The sequence below is a fragment of the Chiloscyllium punctatum genome, chromosome 47 (genome assembly GCF_047496795.1).
Source record: "Chiloscyllium punctatum isolate Juve2018m chromosome 47, sChiPun1.3, whole genome shotgun sequence".
Lineage (NCBI taxonomy): Eukaryota > Metazoa > Chordata > Chondrichthyes > Orectolobiformes > Hemiscylliidae > Chiloscyllium > Chiloscyllium punctatum.
The window spans coordinates 19,975,140-19,998,920 of NC_092785.1; the positions used below are offsets into that span (position 1 = coordinate 19,975,140).

General features: G+C 40.3%; 1 gene segment (V, D, J or C); it reads right to left on the reverse strand.

The window, feature by feature from the left end:
• LOC140468451 (M1-specific T cell receptor beta chain-like) overlaps positions 1-23,781 on the reverse strand; it is a 62,373-nt gene that overhangs the window by 14,861 nt on the left and 23,731 nt on the right. The window contains 1 exon segment of the C gene segment in view: positions 8,203-8,247. Coding sequence covers positions 8,203-8,247 — 45 coding nt within the window.

Consider the following 23,781-nt stretch of genomic DNA (forward strand, 5'->3'; position numbering starts at 1 on the left):
TTAAAACACTCCAACAATGTTTATTTTTCCTAAATTGATTACCTCCTGAACAACACACTTGGAACATTGAACTCTAATAAGCTGATATTCTCCAAATCCTTTTCAAACTAAAATTAACGTGGTGATATTCTCACTCATAGTGAAGTACTACATGATGACAGGTAGCTGAAGACTGTAAGATCATGCCATTAAACGTTAGAATTCAACAGGACTTGAGAGGAAATATTCATGTTGTGGTAATGTCGCTGGACTAATCATCTAAACAATCGGCAGTAATGTGCCATGATGTGAGAATGATAATGAAACTCTAGAAATCAAACCAGGATATAGGAGCATATGAACAGGAGTTGCTACTCATTCCCTTGAGACTGTTCCATCATGCTCATGAGATCCAGACAAATGTGAGGTGATGCATTTAGACAAGACTAATTATTAGAGCGAATTATGCAATGAATGGAAGAGCCTTGGGAAAAGTTGATGGTCAGAGAGATCTGGGAGTGCAGGATAATTGTATGCAAAAGGTAGCTGCACAGGTCGATAGAGTGGTCAAGAAGGCATATAGTATGCTTGCCTTCATTGGACAGGGTATTGATTACAAGAGCTGTCAAGTCATGTTAAAATTGTACAAGACATTGTTCGGTCGCATTTAGAATACTCTGTACAGTTCTGGTCGCCACATTACCAAAAGGATGTGGACGCTTTGGAGAGGGTGCAGAGAAGGTTTATGAGGCTGTTGCCTGGTATGGAAGGTGCTGAATATGAAGAAAGTCTGAGTAGGTTAGATTTGTTTTCATTAGAAAAAGGAGATGGGGGGCGGGGGGGGTGGGCGGGCGGGGGGGAGATGATTGAAGTTTACTAAACCATGAAGGATCTAGACAGGATGGATAGAGACAAGCTTTTTCCCAGGGCTAAGGATTCAATAACAAGAGTTCACGCTTTCAAGGTGAGAGGTGGAAGGTTTAAGTGGGATACACGTGGCAAGTACTTCACACAGAGGTGATGGGTGTATGGAACGCATTGCTAGCAGAGGTGGGAGAGGCAGGTACTGTAGATAAATTTAAGACGCGGGTGGATAAATGCATGAGTAGGTGGGGAGTAGAGGGATACAAATGCTTAGGAATTGACCGACAGGCTTAGACATTACATTTTTGTCGGCTCAGGCTTGGAGGGTCTAAGTGCCAGTTCCTGGGCTGTAAATTCTTTGTTATTTGTTCTTTATATACCCCCTTTGGGCCATACCTTTTGATACTCTTGCTTGGTTGTAATTTGATGCTGTCGTCAATACCATATGCAATGCCGTCCCAAGTTTATTATCACTAAGTTTGTATATTTGAATTTTTATACAGCTGTCCAGGTATTAATGAATATTGAGAGCAATTCATGTCCCAACACTGATTCCTGCATAGACGCAGCAACAGTGATCATAAATCCATCATCACTCTCATAAATATCAACATCGTTTAATTTCGGAAGGTTATCAATCACCCTTACTTGGTCTGCCTCAATCATGACTCCAGCCCCACAGCAATGTGGTTGACCCTTAATTATCATCACGACAGTTATGGTTAAATGCTGGCCAAACCTGAGACATATACATCCTCTGAGCAAGTATATACAAATGATAGCCTAGCAAATATTTCTGAACTAACAACAATGATAGCAGACTCAAGGTCTTGCAAACAATAACAAATATCTGATTTTGACGTTGAGATCATTCTTAATGCCAAATAATGTCACTGGGAATTGCATTAAAAAAAATAAACTAATAGTACCTCTCTGAAGGGAGCTTCCTTTGCGTAGCGTTATCCATTTTCTCTCTCTTCATGTCTCTCTTTCTACATGATCTTGTTTGAATGTGGCTCCTGACCATTAATATAAATTTGTTTAAGGACACTTGGATCGTATCAGTTGAAGTTCCAGACTTCTCTATTCCCCTAATTGTATTGTTCCCAGCTCACACTTACAGCAACGACTCATTTTCAAAATACGTGCATAGAAATGATGCAAATAGAGAGCACAAATCACAAAATGGCATGGTCAGAAATATTCTGAACCGTCGGCAATGAAAAGTTAAAGAGATGTCTATCGTTTCCTCTTTATGTCTGAGAGAAAAACAGGCAGAAACACACAAAAAATAAAGTCAAGACATTATATATATTTACTTCCTCCAGTGAGAAGGGAGTTGGTGTAGAAAACAGTTTGAGTTATTGTCCAGCATTACCTCAAATGACTTCTTTGTTTCTTTCAGTGTTAAAAATTTGGCGACCTGTTCAAACATTACATTAGTCCCAACTTAGTCAAGACTTTGATCGTGAACAATGTTATTAATAGAATTACAAATAGGTTGTCATAGTAGGGCAGACAATTTAAGGTGGGACTAATGTAATGTTTGAACAGGTCGCCAAATATTTAACACTGAAAGAAACAAAGAACACATTTGAGGTAATGCTGGACAATAACTCAAACTATTTTCTGCACCAACTCCCTTCTCACTGGAGGAAGTAAATATATACAGAATTGTTTACTCACCTGTAACCACTAATTTGGTGCCAATGCCAAATGCATAATCGTAGTTATTTCACCACAGTGGTACAGAATAGTACTACAACGCCCAAGAAGTTAAAACTCAAGATGGACGATCTTCAAAGAGAAATGTCACAACTCAAACATATATACGCTTGCTTTCTGGATTAAAACAGGGGCCATGTGTACCATAGTGTCTCGGATTTATAAAGCAATTTGAATGCAATTAATAGAAAAAATCCAAAGATATTTCAGACTCAAGTCGCAGATGACATGCTGAGCCACAGGAGAGCACATTGAGATGCACGATCAAAAATGATAAATAATTGGGGCTTAAGAAGCATTTCAAGTTAGGAAAGAGAAAAAGTAATCAACGGAACAGGAGAAACAAAAATTGATGTATTTAGTGGCTAAACACGTAAATTATATGAGTACAGACTTAATGGATTGCAGAAGATGCAGGATGTTTGCAGAGCTGGTGAAGATGACAAAGATGAGTACAGAAAGAAAACTACAAGTGCGTTAAAGACAAACATGATCGCTCTCTAAACTGGGACAGTCCACTATCTGTTAACATAATCTATGTCCCTGAGGTGATTGCAGCACCTGAAATGTATAAATGCACCCAAAAGACTTAAAACGTCCTCATCAACAAAATGAATTCAAACCTCAGCTCTGTTTTGACCTAAAATGAACAACCTTGTTCCTTTACCAAAGTCTTACTGATAAAATCCTGTTCATAGTATTACAGGGCTGCGAAACAACTATGTGTTAGATGAAAAGAGCGAATTAGCTATTGCAAAGATTGGCCCGTCATTTAACATTTTTAAACTTAAATATTCAATTGGAATTACATCTTGAGCAGTTCATCCGTAACCCCAAAAGGGGCTGATGTAGATGCCTAATTACAATACGTAGTGGGCTGAGGTTCATAGTGTTGATACTTTTAAGGAGAAGTTTTATAAAACATTAGGAAAAATCAAAATACAAGAAAGTGTTCATGATTTGAGGTGAATAGCAAGTGGGGAAATTGTCCTCGGGATAATGCCACAGCAGCAGTAAACAATTATTTAAGCATCATGCATTGCTTTGGCAATGTTTTTTCTCCTTTATGGTGCAGGGGTACCAGGGGGAGAATGACAGCAACTCAGGTTTGAATTTAGGAAGGTTTTTAATATCACAAGTAGCATAAATAAGATGAACTCCCAATGTTATTTCGGCATTAAATGGAAGTCCAAAACTAGACGACATAGGTTTAATACCTATATGTCCTATACCTATATGAGGGGACATAATTAAAAGTAGCTCGAGGGGTACTTTTTCACACAGGTGGCGTAGTCCGTACATAGAATAAGCTGACAGAGGAAGTATTAGATGAAGACATAGTTGTACTCTTTCACAGAATACCTGCAGCGTGGAAGCTGCCCATTAGTCCATCGCTCCAAAGCGATCATCTGAAGAGCATGCCATCCAAAACCACACTCCGATCCCATCCCTCTAACTCTGAATTTTCCATGGCCGTTCTTCCTAGCATAAACATCTTCGGACACCATGAACAATTTACCATCACCAATCTAACCAGCACATCTCAGGCCTATGGGACGAAACCGCAAAGGGAACCCAAGCAGACATGGGGAGAACATAAGACCTCCACCAAGACAGTCACCCAAGGATAAAATCAAATTTGGGTTCCTGGCGTTGTGATGCAATTGTGAGCAACTTTATCAATATTATTAAGAATGAGTGAATCTCGCAGAGCAGAGAATCCAAATGATGATTATTAGAATGATTGAACAAGATTGTCAAGTTCTTAACACTGGGAAAAAAAACTCGTAAGGCCAATGTTGGATAATGGCCAAACTTCCCTACTATTGGAGTAATTAAATTTAAAATTTTGTGCAATATATTAAGTGTTCACATACCAGCAATCACTAATTTGGTTCAGGTGACAAATATATACTCATAGCAAAAACATCACAATGGTAGTCTGCAGTGTTAAAACTACGAAAAAGTAAAAAAGAATTGACATGCGGGGTCTTCAGTGAGAAATATTTGAACATGCATAATCTTACATTCTGGTTTAAAATAGGGATATTTGATTCACAGTGTATTCGGTTGATATAGTAACTTAAATGCAAATAGATTTTCTATAGGCATTTCAGAGGCTAAGTGGCAGAATCATACTGACCCACATGAGTGTACGTTAGAATCAAGAGTCTGTTCAAGTATTTGGGATTTAAGAAGCAACTTCAAGATAATGAAAGAGAAAAAGTTGCCAACTGAAGTACTGAACCTCAGTGAAAGCAATTGAAGTGTTTCGTGGTTGAGGCCATGGATGTCTGTAGTTAAGTTCAATCTTTATGAATGCAAAGTCGATGCCTTGCAGAAGATGAAAGAAGTTTATAAAGCTGACAAGGAGTAAGTACCGAAAGAGGAAAAAGAGTATGTGAAAAATAAACTTGGGAGCTCTCTAAACTAAGTTGGTACACTATCTGTCAACGTTTTTATATGTCCCTGAGATGATTAAACCTTCTGAAATGTATAAGCTTGCCCTACAATTTTAACGAGTCCTCATTAACGACATGAATTCAAACACAGCTATGTACCAAAATAAAATGGACAACGTTACCCACTTAGCAAAGTTACACTGATTATATCCTGCTTGCATTATTAGAACTATAGTTCTAAGATGAACAGAACAAATTCGCCGTTGCCAAATATGGTGCACAATCAATTTTTTTTTACATTTAATATTCTATTAGAAATTCATCTTGAGTAGTTTAGCAGAAATTTCTGAAGACTGGCTGTTGCAGGTATTTCGTTACCACAAATGGTTAGTTGAGGTTAATAGCGTTGATACATTAGAAATAGATTACATTAGAAGACTAGAAATAGGAGATTCAACCGATAGATTCCACACTGACCTTCCGAAGACCATGTCACCAAGTCTCTATCCAGCCTTCACATCCTGAACACTACGGCCAGATAATCTAACCCACACGTTTCTGGACTGTAGAAGGAAACCCATACCAACTCAGGGATAATGTGTAAAAGCCATACAGACAGTAGCCCGAGGATGGAATCGAACCTGAGTCCCTGGCGGCAATAATCACTGGCCACCATGCTGCCGTAAAGATGCAGTGACACTTCCCCAAAATGGACAGCCTTTACTCTTTACGAAATACTTCATTACCCACGTTGAGTAAAGAGGCACATAATAGTTAAATAGCTAAATTGACCAACAGAGCTAACATTTCCCGTCGCAAGACAGACAAAGATGGGGACAGACAGCCAGTCAAAGCCGATAGACCGAACGATGGATATTTATACAGGTAGACATCAACAAGCTTACCAAAAACTGTCAACTTCGTGCCAGCGCCAAAGTAATACGTGCTAGCAGAACACAAAGCTAGACGCCTGTCTGAAAATCTTTCAGTTCATTGTGAGTGTTGCCACTTGATGACAAGGAAAACCATGGAATCACGCAACAATGCAGTGTTGGAATTGGAGTGGAGGCCATTTAGCCCTGTTTAGCGAACTCTTAACTAACATGACTTTTTTCTATACTTTTGTTTGAGAGTCTATTATTATCAGAGTCGAGAGTTTCCATGAACAGGCACATCTTAGCCTCTCCTGGTTACTGAGTAAGGGTCCTAGACTTCCATCACTCCTGAATGGGCTTCTTTAATTCTTAATATAACCACGACTCCCCGGATACCACCACCAGTGGAAATATTTTCTCTGATTTTCATAATGACTCCTAATGAACTTAATTGAACAAATTAATAAAGAATTCACCATCAAAACTCTGTGAATCATTAGAAATATTACCAGTCTCATGAAATTATGGCAAAAGTGCAACAGGAGTAGCCCTTTCAGCACCTCAAAGTTGTTCCACCATTTCATAGAATCGTGGCTGATCTGTGGTCTAAATCTATATAGCTGCCTTTGGCCATATCCCTTAATATATTGACAAAACAACAACAATAACAACAACAACAACAAAAAAGACTGCCTGGGATATAAACTGTGCAGCTGATCCAGTCGTTTGTGGAAGAGAATTTCAAACATTTACCTCAGTGCAGAAGTGTTTTCTAATATGTTTCCTGCACGCTCTGACCCAGTTCTCAGATTATGTCCCTTCCTTCTGGAATCTCCAATCAGTTCAAATATTTCATTTTTATTTACCCTACCTTTTCCTATTTCTATCTTCAAGACTTTGAGAAGATCAACTATTCACCTGTTCTTGGTATTTTATCAGTGGGATTACACAGCAAATCTTCCCGTTAAACTCATCAGATGTATTCCAGCCTGTTCAACATTGATAGCTAAACGTGGATAGATAAATCTACTTAAGAGAGAAATGGTTTTCATTTCAGCTTCTTTGTTCTGCCATTTATTTTCCACACAGTCTCTTCCCAAATATTTTCACATAACCCCCTTCCGACTTCACAGCTTTTACTATTTTCGCACAATATATCAGCCATATTATTCTCAACAATTTACTGTCATCTGTCACGCAGTTCCGTCACTGTTTTGGCACAGATCGTTCTCCCGAATAGAGAATTGAATATATTGCTAGTGTTCGTGCACACATACACATATGTGTATATATCTGTGTAGGTATGCATATATCTCCCTTAAGGGCATTGACATAGCTCCCTGAAAGAGGCAACATAGTGGATAAAGAAGGCATACGGCATGCTTACCTTCATGAGTCCGGCTTTGAGAATAAAGGTTGTCAAGTCATGATGCAGTTGCACAAGATTAAAATTAGGCAATCTTTGGGCTATCGCGGGCAGTTCCAGACACCACACTGGTATGGAGGTTTTGGAGAGATGTAATGGAGTTTTACCAGGATGTAACCTGGACTAGCTATAGAGTAAGTTTAGAAAGTGTTCGGTTCTTTTCACGAGAGGAGCGACATGCAATGAGAGATAAGGCTAGGTTAGCTAATCTTTTTACCAGGGTGTTACGTAAAATAATGAGGGACATAGCTTTAAGGCGAAAGCAGGAAAGTCTTTCACATAGAGAACGTTATGCACCTGTACTGAACTGCCAGGGAAGGTGTTCGAAGCAGAAATGATAACAACATTGAAGAAGCATTTAATCAGACAGATATTTAGGCAGTGAAGAGAGGGATAAAGACCAATTGCAGGCAGATGGGATTACTATCGAATGGCACCGTAGTCAGCGCAGACATAGTGGGCCGAAGAGCATGTTCCTGTACTATTTTGTGAATATTCCATCTCTGTTGACGTCCTTAATCTCTTGGTTCTGGCATCAGCGTTGTTAATTCGACTCAATTGTTAGCAGAAAACCTGAACCAGAGTCCCTGCAACTTATTCTATAAACTTTAGCTTAGACTTGTGTACAACACAGTTGAATGGAAGTAGTTTTCGGTCTATATTAATGCCAAGTCCGATATTTTCACAAGTCCATGTTTGGGAATCTATTTGCACCTTCAGTTGATTTTACAGAATCTCCATTATGTTCCAACTTATTCCCTTCTCCTACAATTGAATAGGTGCAGTCTGTCTCCACAAGTTGGAAGATCTAAATCATTTCCCTCAACTCCAGCACTTTTACTCCACCAATTCCATTTACTCCCCAATTCCTTCCACACATGGATCCACGCTTTAAAACAAATCTCGTCTTATTACTAATCCAGTTACTTACCCATAACGACCAGCCTTGTCCCAGTTCCGAAGTAAGCTTCATTGTAACACAGCAGTACTACCCTGTCTCAAAATCCCCGTCACAATGGATGCATTCTTCATCCATTCTATTCAATTTGCATCTTTCCTAAGGACCGGCAAAGCTCCTACAGCCATGCTGCCGTGAAGTGGCCAATCAGTCATTTATCCCATTATTCAATTAGATAATAGTTACTTCACATCTCAACTTAATCTATTCTGTAACTACTTAACAAATTAGCATTGCAAATAATTATTTTTACCGAACTGTCGACTTCAACTGATCATTTGTGTATGTATAAAAATTCAAGGTTAGAGCGAAAACTTGATTTCTGAAATCAGCAAAGGACAACCTAGCTTTTACAATGGAACAGAAACAGATGTGGAGAAGCCCTCTAAATTTGTTTATATCTACCGACCATCATTTATTCAACTTAAATTCTTAAAGCAACACGAATTCAATTAAAAAAAAGAGTCGATGCAAAGAGTCAACATCGCATAAACCATTTCCATCTGGCTATTATCTATTATCAATTCTCAATTTTGCGCACGTGTAAATAGCAACTTGTATGGAGTTAAGAAGTCAAACGCGGCTTTTATCTCCCCAGACCTTATGTTCTCCAATAGACCCTCCATTTAGTCTCAATTTTGAAGATGGAATAATCCAAAGCAACGCACCTTTCCAAAGGAAAGCATTTAAGGAGTTTGCAGATTATGTTGACATTACCAGATGTTGAAAGTCTGAACACCTTAATCCCTAGCAAACGATTCCTTACACTTAATGCAGATAAGAGAGAAAATTGACTTACCCAAAATTGTTAGTCTCGTTCCTTGACCGAAATAATTCACATTTGCATCACAGTGACACAACAAGTGGTTTAAAACACAAACGAGTGCCAAGACAGGCCTATTCTGTTTTTGTATTATACAAACCTTGTGATTCTGTTATGAGTTGCATGAATTCTATTCTATATTGTATTAATCGATCTGTTTTAACATACCTCCTAGAGCAGGTATGAGAGACTTGAATGATCGACTCCTGGCTCAGAAGTAGGGAAACTATCTGCGCAACAAGACACTTCATGGATCGCATCTTAAACTGAAAAGGATAACTCTCACCTCAGCTGTCAGATCCACTTTCACATCTGTGCATCGCGTAAAGATTTATATGGTCTGACCAGATTTGTATGAGTGCAATTATTGGAGTTTAGATGTATTGAATCAAATGCTTATTCCATTGCTAACTGCACTTAGTTGACACCAGGAGACTTATTTCCACGAATAAAGCACATTCCCTTGTAAATCAGATCATATGCCTCAGTTTCCCTCGGGCTTTGATTAATACAGAAGGGACAGGTCAAGCACCGGCTGAGAAAACAGCCTTGTTTCTTGCAGTTGTCGAGAGGATCTATAACAGACTGACGCTACAGAATGACCGGGGCGATCATCAGGAACTTTCAATGAAAAAGAAAATACGGAGATAATATCGCCAAATTCCTTACCTAATACCATCAGTTTGGAGCCCGGTCCGAAGTGAAGCTGTGTTCCAGCACACCACCAGATCACTTCACATCAACCCATTTATGGAAAGGGTCAAACCTGTCCACCCTAAATAATAAGGAGACCAGGCCAAAGTTCTTCCAAAGCAGTTTTCCAGAGAATAAGCACATTCAAACGTAGTTCCCAACGAGGGGGAATCAACCGTCGAAATTACTAACAACTAACAGTTTGGGTCATGAACATCTCACAGTTTGGAATGTTGAATGTTGGCTCAGTATCCACCCAAGAGCTTAAGGTTCAACCGAAGCGAAGAAAGACACGTGTTCGAATTATTGCAACAAGAACTGTTCGGATTTCGAAAACCCAAAAGTCAGTGGAAGTTCCAATGACACTTGTAGCCTTTGTTGCTACCATAACCAATGTGCAACAGTGAAGGATTCATTGACATTGATAACTTGCTTCACCTGATATTCTGCGGGGTTTTTGTATGGGACCTGCATTGGATTGTATCATCGTGCTCCCCCCTGTCCCCACGGTGATACATACTTGAACAAAAAAGAGATGAAGTGGGTGGCTCCGCCTTTTCACGGGGATTTGAGTCTTGTAGCTACTGCAGTTCTTTGAGATCGTGGTTGCAGTTCTGTGGTTTTAGTCAAAGTTGAGCCCAAGCTTCTCCATGATGCAGGATTGTGCACTCTCGGGCATGTTCCCTGGAACACATTCCCAGAAGCGCATCAACGCCGCTTGGATGGCCACCTACTTGGTGAAAGACGTCATTGGTCTTCCAGAAACTTGTGGTCTTACAGAGCAAGAAGTTGACCTCCATTTATTGTTGCAGATTGAGACATTGCGAGGTCCAAGATATCTTGGGGGCAGCTGCCGCAAAGGCACAGTGTGGAAACACCACTTCTGACATATTTCTGCCAAAGTAAAAATGGGATTCCTTCCATTATTGGAGCTTCCTGGTTTTTCAATACATGTAAATATAATCTTATAAAAGGAAGAGCTGCCTTTCATTGGTTTGTTAGATAGAGTCCGTCTGCATTGTGTATTTGCACAGAACTGGAATTTACTGTAGTACATGTGTATTTATGTCAAGATATTTCACGAAAGAAATATATTTTTGAAATAAAAGAAATAAAAGTAACGTCAGATTTGTTTGTGGATATTGAGTCATTCGAAGCTGCTATTTTACCAAGTAAAGGTGGAATAAGTTTGGTTTATGGTGTGATTATTCAATCACCGACGCTGGCAATAATGAAACTGTGGAGGAGATCGTTCCACTCCTCGGGAGCCTGTTAAAACATTCAGCCCCTTCTCCAGCCTGGTGCATAGGAACAGGAGGAGGCCATTAACACCCTTCTCCAACTTGTTACAATTAAAGAGAAAGATAAGGACACTGCTCAACCGCTCCTCCAGCCTGTTGCACAAAACAAGAAGATGACCATTCCGAGAATTTAGTGTGTGTATAGTTGGCTGTTTGACTACAGTTAATAGGCTGTCTTAGTTTCGTTCTGTCTCCTTCATTTATTGATTTTTTTTCTGTTCATTCCTACTATTGAATCTTTCCTGTCTCATGGCGTGTCTGTTTCATTTACAAGGAAGGTTGTGTCTACAAACTCTTCAGACACAGCGGATTCGGTATAGCGAGCAATTTATGAAGTTTTGACCTCCCAACATATTATTTAGAATCATTCTATGTTTGCGAAGTCAAGGGAGCTCAAGTTGCTTCAATACTTGATTGACAGGTGTTGCTTATCTCCGTTTGAACTGCTCTCTTTTGGAAGCAGTTTGCGTTGACACACACACCTGCACTGAAAGTCTGTAGCTTGGAAGAACAAACGTAACATTCGATTGAAAACAAAGCTAATAAAGACATAGTGAGTAATAAAACAAAGTAGCAAGGCATTTGCACGGACAGACGAATGCAGGGTCAAGGAATTAAGTGTCTTTCCCTTTCCCCATTTGAATTAAATGTCCAAGGTACTGATACAGCGGTGTTCTTAACTGTTAATCAGCCGTGATGAGTTCTATTCGAAAATGCAGTACAAAAGTACAAGTACAGTCCTTTCATGAAATTGGTTTTATTCCCCACATCGAATGTGGAATACTGATTCCATATCGATTTTAACATGGCACATGACACTGAAGGAGGGACAAGTGAAAATAGTTCACGGGAATTGGAGGACTAGAGTAGGAAATTATTCGTGCAACTGCACAAGGAGCTGGTGAGACCATGTAGAGTCATAACGTCTTACAGTATAGAAACACAACCAGCGGTCCAACCAGTCCATGTCGAACATAATCTCACACTAAACTAGTCCGACTTGATTGATCCTGTCCTGTCTTCCTCCAAATATTGCCTGTTCGTGTACTTATTCAAATGCCTTTTGTATATTTTAAGTCAACTCACATTTACTGAGCAGTTTGGACCCTTTATTTCAGGAAAACATTGTTCCATTGAAGGAATTTCTGAGAAGTATGATCGTATGACCAAAGTTTAACATGTTGGGAATCTATTCACTGGAGTTTCGAGGGATGAAAAGTGATCTCAGTGAATTATATAGGTTTCTTAAGGAGCTTGAGACGGTAAATGCTGAGAGTTTGCCTCCCCTCACAGGAGACTCTCGCAACAGAAGATATCGTCACAGAGTAAAGGGGACCCATTTAGACTGAGATGAGGAGGAATTTCTTGTCTCAAAGAGGTATCAGTCTTCGGAACATGTTGCCACAGACAACCGTGCGAGTTCAGAGTCATTATGTATGTTTAAAGCTGAGACAGATAGATTCTTAGTCAGTCAGGGATTCACGGGTTATGGGAAATGGACAGGAATGTGAACAGAAGAAATATTGGATGTGTCATGATTCTATTGAATTGTAAAGGAGTCTCGAAGGGCCGAAATATCTACTCTGTTCTTACTATTTTTGCGATCTTGAAAGATCTCAGAATGGAATGCTATATCTTTTGGTATGTTTGGACAGTCTGGAGATCTATTCCTTGGAAGAGAGACCACTAATTGCAATATGAAATGAGATGCATAACGTTGAACAGTGTGATCGGGTAGATCCCGTGAAGACTTAGTGGGATCCATAATTCGAGGTGACCAATATAAGAGACAAGTTATTATGTTCTGAAATGCCTAATGAGAAAGTCTTGAGCATATGCTTTGTCTTTCTATTTGATAGCCATTGGTGGTACAGCACTGAGGGAAAGCAACTGTGTCAGATAGTCAGTGTTGAGGGAGTGTTGCATGCCAGGAGATCAGTACTGACACAGCCTTGAACTGTTGGAGGGTCAGCTCTTAGGGAGTGCTGCACATTTGAAGTGCCCGTACTGATTGAGTGCTGCAGTGTTGGAGTGTCGCTACTTTGAGAATGCTATCCAGTTCAGTTGCAGTATTCAATGAGTGCTGTTTTCTGCAGAGTCACCACTGAGGAAGTGCTGGTCTGTGTCGCATCAGCACTGCCAGAATGCTCGTTAAGGATTCAGGTCAGGCACCAAAATATGTTCAAGAAAATATCTCAGACTCTAACTTTGCTATTGTTTTGGGCAGGTGCAATGTGGATATTCCAGGAGGGATGCAGCAGGTAAAACCATTTAGTTTTCAAGAAAACAAAAATTATTTTCAAGATTATCAAATGAAACACAAACAAAAGAGAACAGAATATCGAATAACTTAACCTATCTGAAAACCCAACAGATTATGTCAAGTTCATGATGCTGTTCCTAATACTTGCAACAATCCCCACAAACATCCCTTGGCACCGAAAGTCAAATCAAACCCAGGGTCTGACTCAATAGAAGTCAGAGAGTGTGAGGAGGATCATTCTGGGTGTACTTCGTTTAGTCCAGCAGCTTTTTCAACTGCTTGATTGTTTTCAGAGAGAGAAAAAAACTATATGAAAAACGGAGCTTGGAGAACTGGCTATTTCCCTTTCAGGTACAAATGCTTTGCTTTTAAGTTAAACGCCTTTTGCCTGAGGCAATGTTTGCTAGTTATAATGAAATTGACACTAAGACGCTCATACCCCAGATGTTTCAGAGTCTGTGCCTTTAGGACCGCTCCAAAAAAAAGATCAAAGGCAGCATAACTTTGTTTTCGGAGCAGCATCGTCACATGCTGGTCTCTGCAACAACACTGTTGGAGTGCTGCTCTGTGGAATACCTGGTGTGTGGGAGTTCTGCCCTGTGCAGGTTCAGATCAATGGTATGTATTGAGTTTCAGGCGGACAGTACAGAGCGAAGGCAACCCTTTCTGAGTATGAATGTTGAGGAAAAATTTCAGAGTCTGATTACTACGGGATCAGTGTAATTTGAGTGGGACGTAAGGGAATTTTCACGCAAATTGAGCAAGGAATTCTACAATCACTACTTGAAAGCGGGACGACAGATTTGTCTTACTGTCCTGAAAATGGTATCACTCAATGACCTCCACTCTAACATGCTAGCATGATCAATTTAAAATCCCGTTTTGTGGGAGCCTTCTGTGCGTACATTGGCTATCTTGATTCATACATTAGGGTAGTGACTATATTTTAACGACATAATCTGGAGAGAAAACAAACTCACTGAGTTACTGAAGCTGGCAAAGGCAATTTAGCAATGATCACACTAAACCAATTTGATCTTTAAAAAGAATATTGAATTGGAATCAATAAATTCTGTCATTTTTTCTTTTATAGCCCTGTCCATAACTACACTGAAATATCACCTAGACAGGGAGAAATAAATCATTGTGACTCCTAGATATTTATTCATCAATGCATGTTCTGGTGTAGTAACATGCATTGTGATGGATACCTATCCATGTTCATCACCATATACATGTACATCCATCTAGAGCAATACGGAGTCAGTCAGTGATTGGCAATAACTGTTTTTCTTAATGTGGAGAAGCACATTCTTATTTGTTGTTCGGTGATTTTAAGAAGAAAAACAAAAAATGCATGATCAATTCCCAATACTCCTGGTAAGTTATGTAAATTGAAATTGTTAACTGCAAGGATCACTCTCACCTTATTTGAAAGAATCCAGGGAAATTATATAAATGTTTCATTCGTTAACATACCAACGATACAATTCAGAGGAAAAGAAAATGTTGTCACTGACACATTGGTAAGAGCACATATGAAGAAAAACCATTTCTGTGATCAAAATGAACTTAGGTGAAATATAGTATACGGAAATCATCATCCCGGTACCAAAGAGAACACGTGTTACTACTATCCAGTGCTTTAATCACCATAACTACAACACAAAATGGACTCTCGCAGCCAAGCCTTCCTTGAGTCCTTTCAACTTGTCTATTGATGCAAAAAGCCCACGGCTGACTCAATTTATGTCGCCCTACACTTACCCCTGAAAAATCGGAATAATAAGGAGCGTATACCAGACTCCCATTTATCAACTGCTGCTCTGCCTTTAACATTATAATTTAAACTAATCTAAGCTGCAAACTCTGAGACCTAAGTCTCTTTGCAACTAGATCATCAACTTCCTGACCTATACACCACAATCAGGGACGATAGGCAATGATCGTCAACACTGGCGCCCCACCTACGCAGCCCCGCACCCCCCATATGGACGATGTTGACAAATTTTGTTGGACAGGCAGCCTTTGACAGGATCACCGATAGCAACTCTCAACTGACTCAGTCAAACGCCTTACCCAGGTCTATAAAAGCCAGCTAGAGTGGTTGGTTTTGCTGCCGATATTTCTACGGAGTTACCGAACAATGAAAGCCATGTGCACAATTCTATGGTTTGGTTGGAAGCCACACTGGATTTCAGAGAGTGTTTCCGCTAAGACTGGGAGATGACGTTTTCTGAGAATTCGGATGTTGGCCTTTCTAGCGATGACCAGCATGAAGATAAATTGATCATTCTGGCAGTCCACTTTCTCATTGACGAGGGTGGTGATGGCAGCATTCCCGAGACCAGCAGGAATGTCCATTTTTTAATCTGATTTATTTATTGTCACATGCATCTTCTGGCAAACAACAGTGCAAATTGTTGTACGTTGGTTCCATTCTCCGACACCATCTTATCAGATAGAGAAATAAACAAAAGACATATAGTATAAAGCAGAAAAATTAAGTAATAAAGGAAGTGCCCAACTTTACAGTCCTTCTTGTTAAGTACTCCACCATTGACCATTGGCCAGACACGAATTTCATTCGCTGTGCCATCGCTGTTGGAACAAAAGTCGCCACTCTTCAGCAGCATCATCACTGCTAATGTAATCGACGTAATCTTAGTTACACACTAGATTACAGAAACAGAATAATAAAAATAAACAAAAGCAAAGAAAGAAAACCAAAAGAAATGAGGAATGTCCAGACATTAAAGTTTTATTTAGGTTTCAACTTCATGCAGGAAACCAGACCAAGCCACAACCTGGACTCTCAGTAAGAACTGAGCTCTTGCTGCTGCTGACGCTACAACTTCTGCTCTCTCCCGAAGCTGCACCCACCTCCGATTCCATAGCGACTGATGACGCTTTTTTCCAGACCGTCAGGAACTCTGAAGGTCTGCTCAAACAAGTTTGAAAATCTCCACTGAAGCCCAGCGCACTATGATTGAAGTAGTTAGGGAAGAGCTTTTCCGCTGCGGGAATCGCAAGTACACAACTTTAATTGGCAAATCTGTTGGTGAACAGAGGACAGAGGTTTCTGCCTGTTGCTTCTATTTCCTTGCACAGCTCAAAGATGTGTACATTAGGTGGATTGGTCATGCTAAGTGTGCCCAAAGCAGCAAGGGTTGCGCAGGTTGAGAGGATTAGGCTTGAGAAATATATGGCTCCAGGGATAGCAAAGGGCGGATGGACCTGGGTAAGATAGTCTTCCGAGGATCAAGATGGACTCGATAGGTGAATGATATGCTTCCACACTGTAGGGTTTGTGATTCTCTAACCATGTGACAAATAGGTTAACTCAAGGCCTAATGGACACTCCAGCCAGTAGTTTGGATATTCTGATGACAACGTATTCAACTGTTTAATGAAATGTGAATACACACCCTGAATAATTTTATTATGAAAATGTTTATATACAAGGAGAATCTAACAATTTTTATACCAAGGGTACCCATTATACAGGCACACATTTGAGTATGAACAGCTTGCAGAATGTTGATCTATCACGGAGAAGAACAGATGTGTAATTTAAATTGATGTTGAGAGATTTTTCGGATTTCTTGTGCGTTTGAATACATTCACTGGGATGTCATATGTAATGGTGCTTTGTGGATTGCCGAGAATGGAAATGGAGGAGGATGAGAAGGCAAGGTTGATATGCATTCTTTCAAATTCCTTCACGGGATGTGGGCGTCATTTGCAAGACCAGCATTTATTGCCCATTCCTAATTGTCCAGATGGCAGTTAACAGTCAACAACATTGCTGCATACCTGGAGTCACATGTTGGTCAGATCAGGTATAGAAGGCAGATTTCCTTCCCTAAAGCAGGATAAAGAACTGGATACGCCTTTTTCAATTGGTGGCTGATAATGGTTGCATGGATTTAACTATAGATGTTTTACTGAATGTGTTTTCCATCATGGTTGGATTTGAAACTGCACCGCAAAAGTATTACCAGCCTTTCTGGGTTATTGAATCGAGTGGTAATACCATTAGGTAATCGAATCCCTTGTACGATTCCCCCTGACCAGTTGCACTTCTCTACAGTGAAAATTTATAAATCAATGCCTTAATTGTTGCGTTGTCAAGCAGCTCCCTTCTGTTTTCAGGAATTATTTGCAAAATCTTGACAAACTTCACAGCAAGCATTTTGATGCATAGATGCTGTCCCAATCGCTTGGCTCATAGTGCAAAAACTGATTAGCCTTTGACTCAGCTCTGAACATGTTTGAATCACTGTAATAATCAGCAGTACAATAATAACGTGCAATGTCAGTCGGTTCCATGCTCAATATCTTCAGGCTGCACCACCTCTAACTGGGACAGGAGAATAAACACCTCTCCTTGAAACCCTCTTCAGGCATAGGATCAGAGATAAAAATAGAGATCATGAGGTACAGGAACCATGCCCTCCATTATAGCAGTACCAGCGCAAATAGTTCTGTTTGGTTTCAATTCAATCACAATGCAATTCCACTGTACCTCTCTGCACAAAGGACATTCACTGTATCCACTGGAACACGAGGGAACTTCTGCAGCCTTGCACGTGGGAGGGTGAGAAAAAATGTCGCTTCTATCACATCTTGATACAATCAATATAAACAACTTGGCCGCTTCACCTGGTAGTCCTGCTTTGCAAATGCCCACCAGTGTCTTGCCATCGCGGCTGTCACTTCTGACTTTGTCACATTGGCTCTGAGGCTGATCATAGGCAGTCTGCACGGATGTGCTCACTGGACACATAGACAGCAGCAAAAGAGAAACGAGCAAGAGCATAATAAAGAGCTGTGGATGGTGGTAATCTGAAACTAAAATAGAAATTGGCAGAGAAACTCAACAGGTCTGATAGCATCCGTGGAGACAGCGAAACAAGTTTAACCTTTTGGAACCATGGACTGATTAAGCATCACTGGATACGAAACGTTTTGTTTTTTTTTTGCTCACCACTGATACTGCCCCGCCTGTTAAGTTTCTTTACCAGTTTGAGATTTTGTTTAAGAAATGTTTCGGTCAATATATCTTCAAAAGCAAAATGGCATGGGGAAGGCATTTACAAACGTGTATATTTTAGAAAAGTAAAAGAAGTGGAGGTTGATGTAGCTCGGAAGACGTGTCAACGAATTGACCCTGTCTGAGTGGGATCAGTTGGAGCTGTGCAATCATTCCTCTCCCTACACCGAAGATTACAGCTCATTTTGTAGTATTTCAGATAATCACTCTTCTTCAATATGAATGAGTTTTATACGTAGTGCAATTTTATAAAGTGGTGCAATTGCTTGAAGGATTTCTGTAGTACGTAAAAAAGTTACACAAACTGAGTAAGCCTTTGCCAAATTGCTTGAAAAAGATCAATCATTACGTGGGAACAACAGGAGCAGAAGATGAACGTAAACAGAACGTAAACGTAACCTGTCCACTTAAACATTCAGCTCTGTCTGGCTCTCATGGAATTCGAATCCTGTTGCTCATGTGACTGGCTTGTCCTCTTAAGTGCATAAATGGCATGACTGCAAGGCTACCAAATAGACAAAAAACGAGAAAAACTGACGAAGCTGTTGGTGTTTAGGTGTAAGGGTTTGGTGCACAAGGCCTGACCAAATCGGTCATTGATACCTGAAGAAGGCGTTTGGTAATCTTGCTTTTAATTGTCAGTACATTGAATGGAGGAGTTGTGAGGCTTTGTTACGGCTGTTAGGCCATTTTCAGGTTAATCTGCTAGGCCAAATTTGGAATAATCTGTAAATTCTAATGTCCATGTTATTGGAAATATGCTTTGAAATTTGAAAGGAATCGAAAAAAAAGCATCAAGCAAGAATGTTGCCCGATTTGGAGGGTTTGAACTATTAAGGGAGGTTGAATAGGCTTGGGTTATTTTCTCCGGTGCATCGGAGGGTGAAGGCTGAACTTATAGAGATTTCCAAAATCATGAGGAACATAGAAAGAATAAATAGACAAGTTGTTTCCTTTCCTAGGGTAACGATTCCAAATGTACAGGGGATGTGTTTAAGGTGAGAGAGGTAAGATTTAAAATAGACCTAAGGGGCATTGTTTTCACGCAGAAGGCGGTGTCTGTGTGGAATGAGTTGCCAGCGAAAGTAGTGGAGGTGGGTGTAATTACAACATGTAAAAGTCATCTGGATGTTTATATGAATAGGAAAGGCTGGAAAGAAAATGGGCAAAATACTCATAAAGGAGAATAGGTCAGTTTAGAGTATCTGGTCAATATGGACGAGCTGGACCAAATGGTTTGTTTGAGTCTCCATAAGTTTATGAATCTAAATCATCTGTACAACATGAACTCAAAGGTCCAAGCAACAGCCACTGGATATGGCCATAGCTGCCAACTGCCTGCACACCTTCTGTGGCTACCAACGTGTCTGGTATCTTTAGAGAGGGAGCTCGCCAGGCCCACTAACCCTCTCCACTTCGACACACTGCTCTGTCCCCTGCCCAACATCTTTGTCGCAGTTCTCCAGTGAAGATCTGCTGGAGGAACAGCACCTAAATTTCCATTTGGTAACCACATAGTACTTCGAACTCAATATCAAGTTGAATAAATTTACAACCAACATACCTTCTTCCATGACATTTACCATGCTCCCAAAAGTTCTGCCCTGTCGTCATACAGGTTGTTTCCCGCAGAGCCAATCCATTTTCACTCAAACATTGCCACTTTGCTTTCTCTCTGACTTAATGTTAATCTTTACCCAACTGGCTTTCTCAGTCTGGACTCCTTCCCCACGTTAGAACTTAATCTTTTCCTTCTCCAATCAACATATGTAAAAACATTGTCCTGGCTAGTTCTGATGAAGAGTCACTCTGTTTTCGTTCTACAGATTATGCCCGCCCTGCTGTTGTACTTCAGAAATGTTTATTTTTGTTTCAGATTGCTAGCACCGCCAGTTCTTTGGTTCATCTCATTCCACCAACACTCTCGACGCTCCTCAACATCTGATGAGCACCATATCGTGAGGAGAATGCCTTACCTGATCTTTGTCCTCGATCTAACTGTTGAAAGATGCTGCAACATAAGACTTGAGTAGGTATGACATGAATTGGAGCATCCTGAATCAGAGGGAGGGTAACTACAGCAACATCACAGGACCGATTTATCTTTGGTGTGATGAGTCTGCCATTAATGTGCTTTAATTCAACAATTGGAAACACAAGAAATTTAATTCTCGGGATTAATGGGTGAAAATTGTCACGGTGATTTGATGGTGGAAAGTGTGAAATCTTCAATAAGGTGCGGATGCATTTGTGAGCGTTGCCCACTCGTGCTTCCGAATCTGGCTGCTCACAGTTGAGCCACTTGTGAGGTTTTTGCAAATGCCCTGCACTTGTTTGTCTCTGTGATCACCGGCAGCACAGAAATAAAGCACAGTATCGGACACCTGCAGCTGCAGAATTTTCAGGCTGCATGACTTCGTATTGCGCCTCGTGAGTTTCAAACTTGCCTTGAAATCCTCTTCGAACGTAGGCTCTAAGGTAGCAGCGGAGGTTGCTATGAGCTGCAGACCTGTTGTTCTGTACTGGCGGTACCAGTACATGTAATTGCGGCTTGTGTCGTTTTCGTAGCAGTGCATCTCCACTGTCTTCCCTTTTCCAACAGAGAAGCGGTTCCCCCACTGTAGGATCAGGGCGATCTTGCAGCCAGCTGAGGAGAATGGAAGAATAGGCATGGTCAAACTTCAACTGTAAGAATAACTACAGATATCCTGAGACAGAGCTGCGTTTCTCTGATCACACAGTCATGGCTGTGAAAGACTGGAGCATACTGCACCTCGCCACGTTTGGCTGAAATGGTATTTGTTGTGGAATCCTAGATGTGTTCTCCGGTTTCCCACATTCTAACCTGTTCAAAAGCCGACAGCCTCAGCAACACATGACATTTCCCATTGTGGACAGAAAGAATGGCGTGGGCATTGCGCCCTATTATTTGAAAGTTAAGCATGGACACTTTCATTTTGCAACAAGACAGTTCTGTGTTTCTTTTAAGAAAGTAAGCAAGAACGAAACTTGCAAATGATCCGACTGGATAAAGTTTGTCTACGACACCAAATACAGATTAAGATTGTCTCAAATCGTTCGCTGGGAGGCTAACTGGGAGCAGCAATAATAGGACATGCAGAGAAAGAGCACTGAACATTATCCGTCCCAACTTTGGTACAGCCCGATGCAGTGCAAACAGTCTCGTATTTAATGCTTAGCTAAGGATGTGACATCATTGCGAGAACAGTTGATGGACCTACCCCATTCCCATCGAAGGAAAACTAGATATCCTGCCGATAAAAACGCTGAAAACTGACTCACAAAGTCGTCAAGCAAGTCGGACGATCTTATTGACACCCTGTAGGTTCTTCCCACAAATTGGAATGATTCATCTGTGCTTGTTTCTTTTCAGGAGGGAAAGCAAGTCGCTTCATATCAAACGATTGCAGAATTGTTTAGAAGCCGCTACATCGTTCCACTTTGCATATCAGAATGGACACAGAGAAGAACGTCAAACGAGTTAGGCTGTCTCGACCAGCGCTCAATGGAACTGGCATATTCCAAGGTTCAGGAATTCGTGCTGAATGCAGCATTAAAATTGTGGGCAACTGCCGACAAGGCGCACTAGTGAAGTCTAATTTCATTTCAACCAAAGCAAAATGACTATACATTCTGTTATTGAACCCTTTCGGAGCCTCAAAAATATATTAATAATACCTTGTATAAAGAGGACATGCCTTTGGATATTTTGCAACTGCGGAGAAAATCAAATTCTAACCTTTCTTTGTTTCTCCATATACAAATATTGTACAATATTGAATGGCCCTATCAATATGCATCTATACAAATATTTTGAATGAATAAAGTTTAGTTTTGAAACAAACAAAATCCAGTTCCTACGAGTGGTACATTCTTTTCTCAACCCCGCAACTCCACCTCCCCGCCCGCCCTCCGTTGCATCAAAATGAATGGAAATCTCCGTGCATGCATGTAAATGCCTCCATTAAAAAGTGCAAGGGTGCGACCAGAAATGTCAAAATCCAATGTCTTTTTATCTTCCCATGGCAATATACATTCTTTTGTACACCCATTTTTCATGGATAATATATTGTTTGCCAATGTTCCTGTAATACAATAGTTGTTGTTGTGATGCCAAATAAATACAGTATTTTATTGAGGCGAACGAATGAACCTGTTCAAAGACGTCAAAACACAACTCTGGTACAGGTGTATTGAACTCAGACCTCCTGGTTCTGAGGTATGAACACTACCACAAGAGGCATCTTCATTTACTCCAGGTAAAATCTAACCAACCCGATGGGATATATCATGACAGAATTCTGGAGACGGTGTATGTTCACTGCTCTTCTACTAGCTCGAGGTAATGCCACCAGTATTGATTCGCAAACAACATCCCTCATATGTAGATGCCTTCAAACCAGTCTGTGGACAGATATTGTCAATATTTGCAGAATATATGGGAGTTGAACTCAGGCCTCCTGGTTTATACGTAGAGACATTAATCAACTCTCCACAAAAGTGAATATTATGATAACACCAAAGCATTTCCATTGTCCGCAAATGACTCTAATTCAAGGTGATTATCAAAAAAGCATAAATTAAGTTTTATTTTCTCTGTGTATTCAATCACTTACTGGGAGCTGCTATGAAGCTTCTCTGGCTGATGCAAGAATATTGTTAATCTTGAAAAGACATATCAGTTTTTTTTTACTCCGCAAACAATTGTTGCATTTGGGGAGGGAGAGGTGAAGACATGAGAGAGATAGGATAAACAGACGTGACATTTCGCTCATACAATATAATGGGATTCATTTTACTGTGAAACTATTTTGACAAACAGACATGCTCTTCCAGGCTAACATGTCAAGTATGCCATTCTCTATAAGTGCAGAAGTTACTTTGACCATGCCGAAGAGATTATCACAAACAATTGCAAAGTTCTCAGGAACAGCAGCCAGCAAATGAATGCTCAATTTGAAGATTGGCACCTCAATTGTCCAATTGCTGCTTGAGAAAGAAGATAAGAAAGTGACTGGGAGGCGAGCATTTACGACTGGATGTATAAACAAAAAGGATGTCATGAAGAAATGATAGGCAGACTTAGGATCATCTTCCTCAGAGCTGAAGAGGATCACAATGAACAAGATTGAGATGTATAAACTAATGAAGTAATGACAAAGCATAGATAAGAATGAATCCCCTGAATGGAGGAATCAATGACAAGGATCAAACTTTAAGAGAAGGGCCACAAGCTTTGGTGGAATTGTTAAGAAAACCTTTTTTTTTCACAAAGTGGTTGAAGGGACTAAGGAAGTCACTGTCTGTAAATGTCGTAGGATAGAAAGATCCATCACATTGAATAAGCATTTAGATGTACGCTTGAGCTGCCAGGGCATACAACAGTATGGGTAAA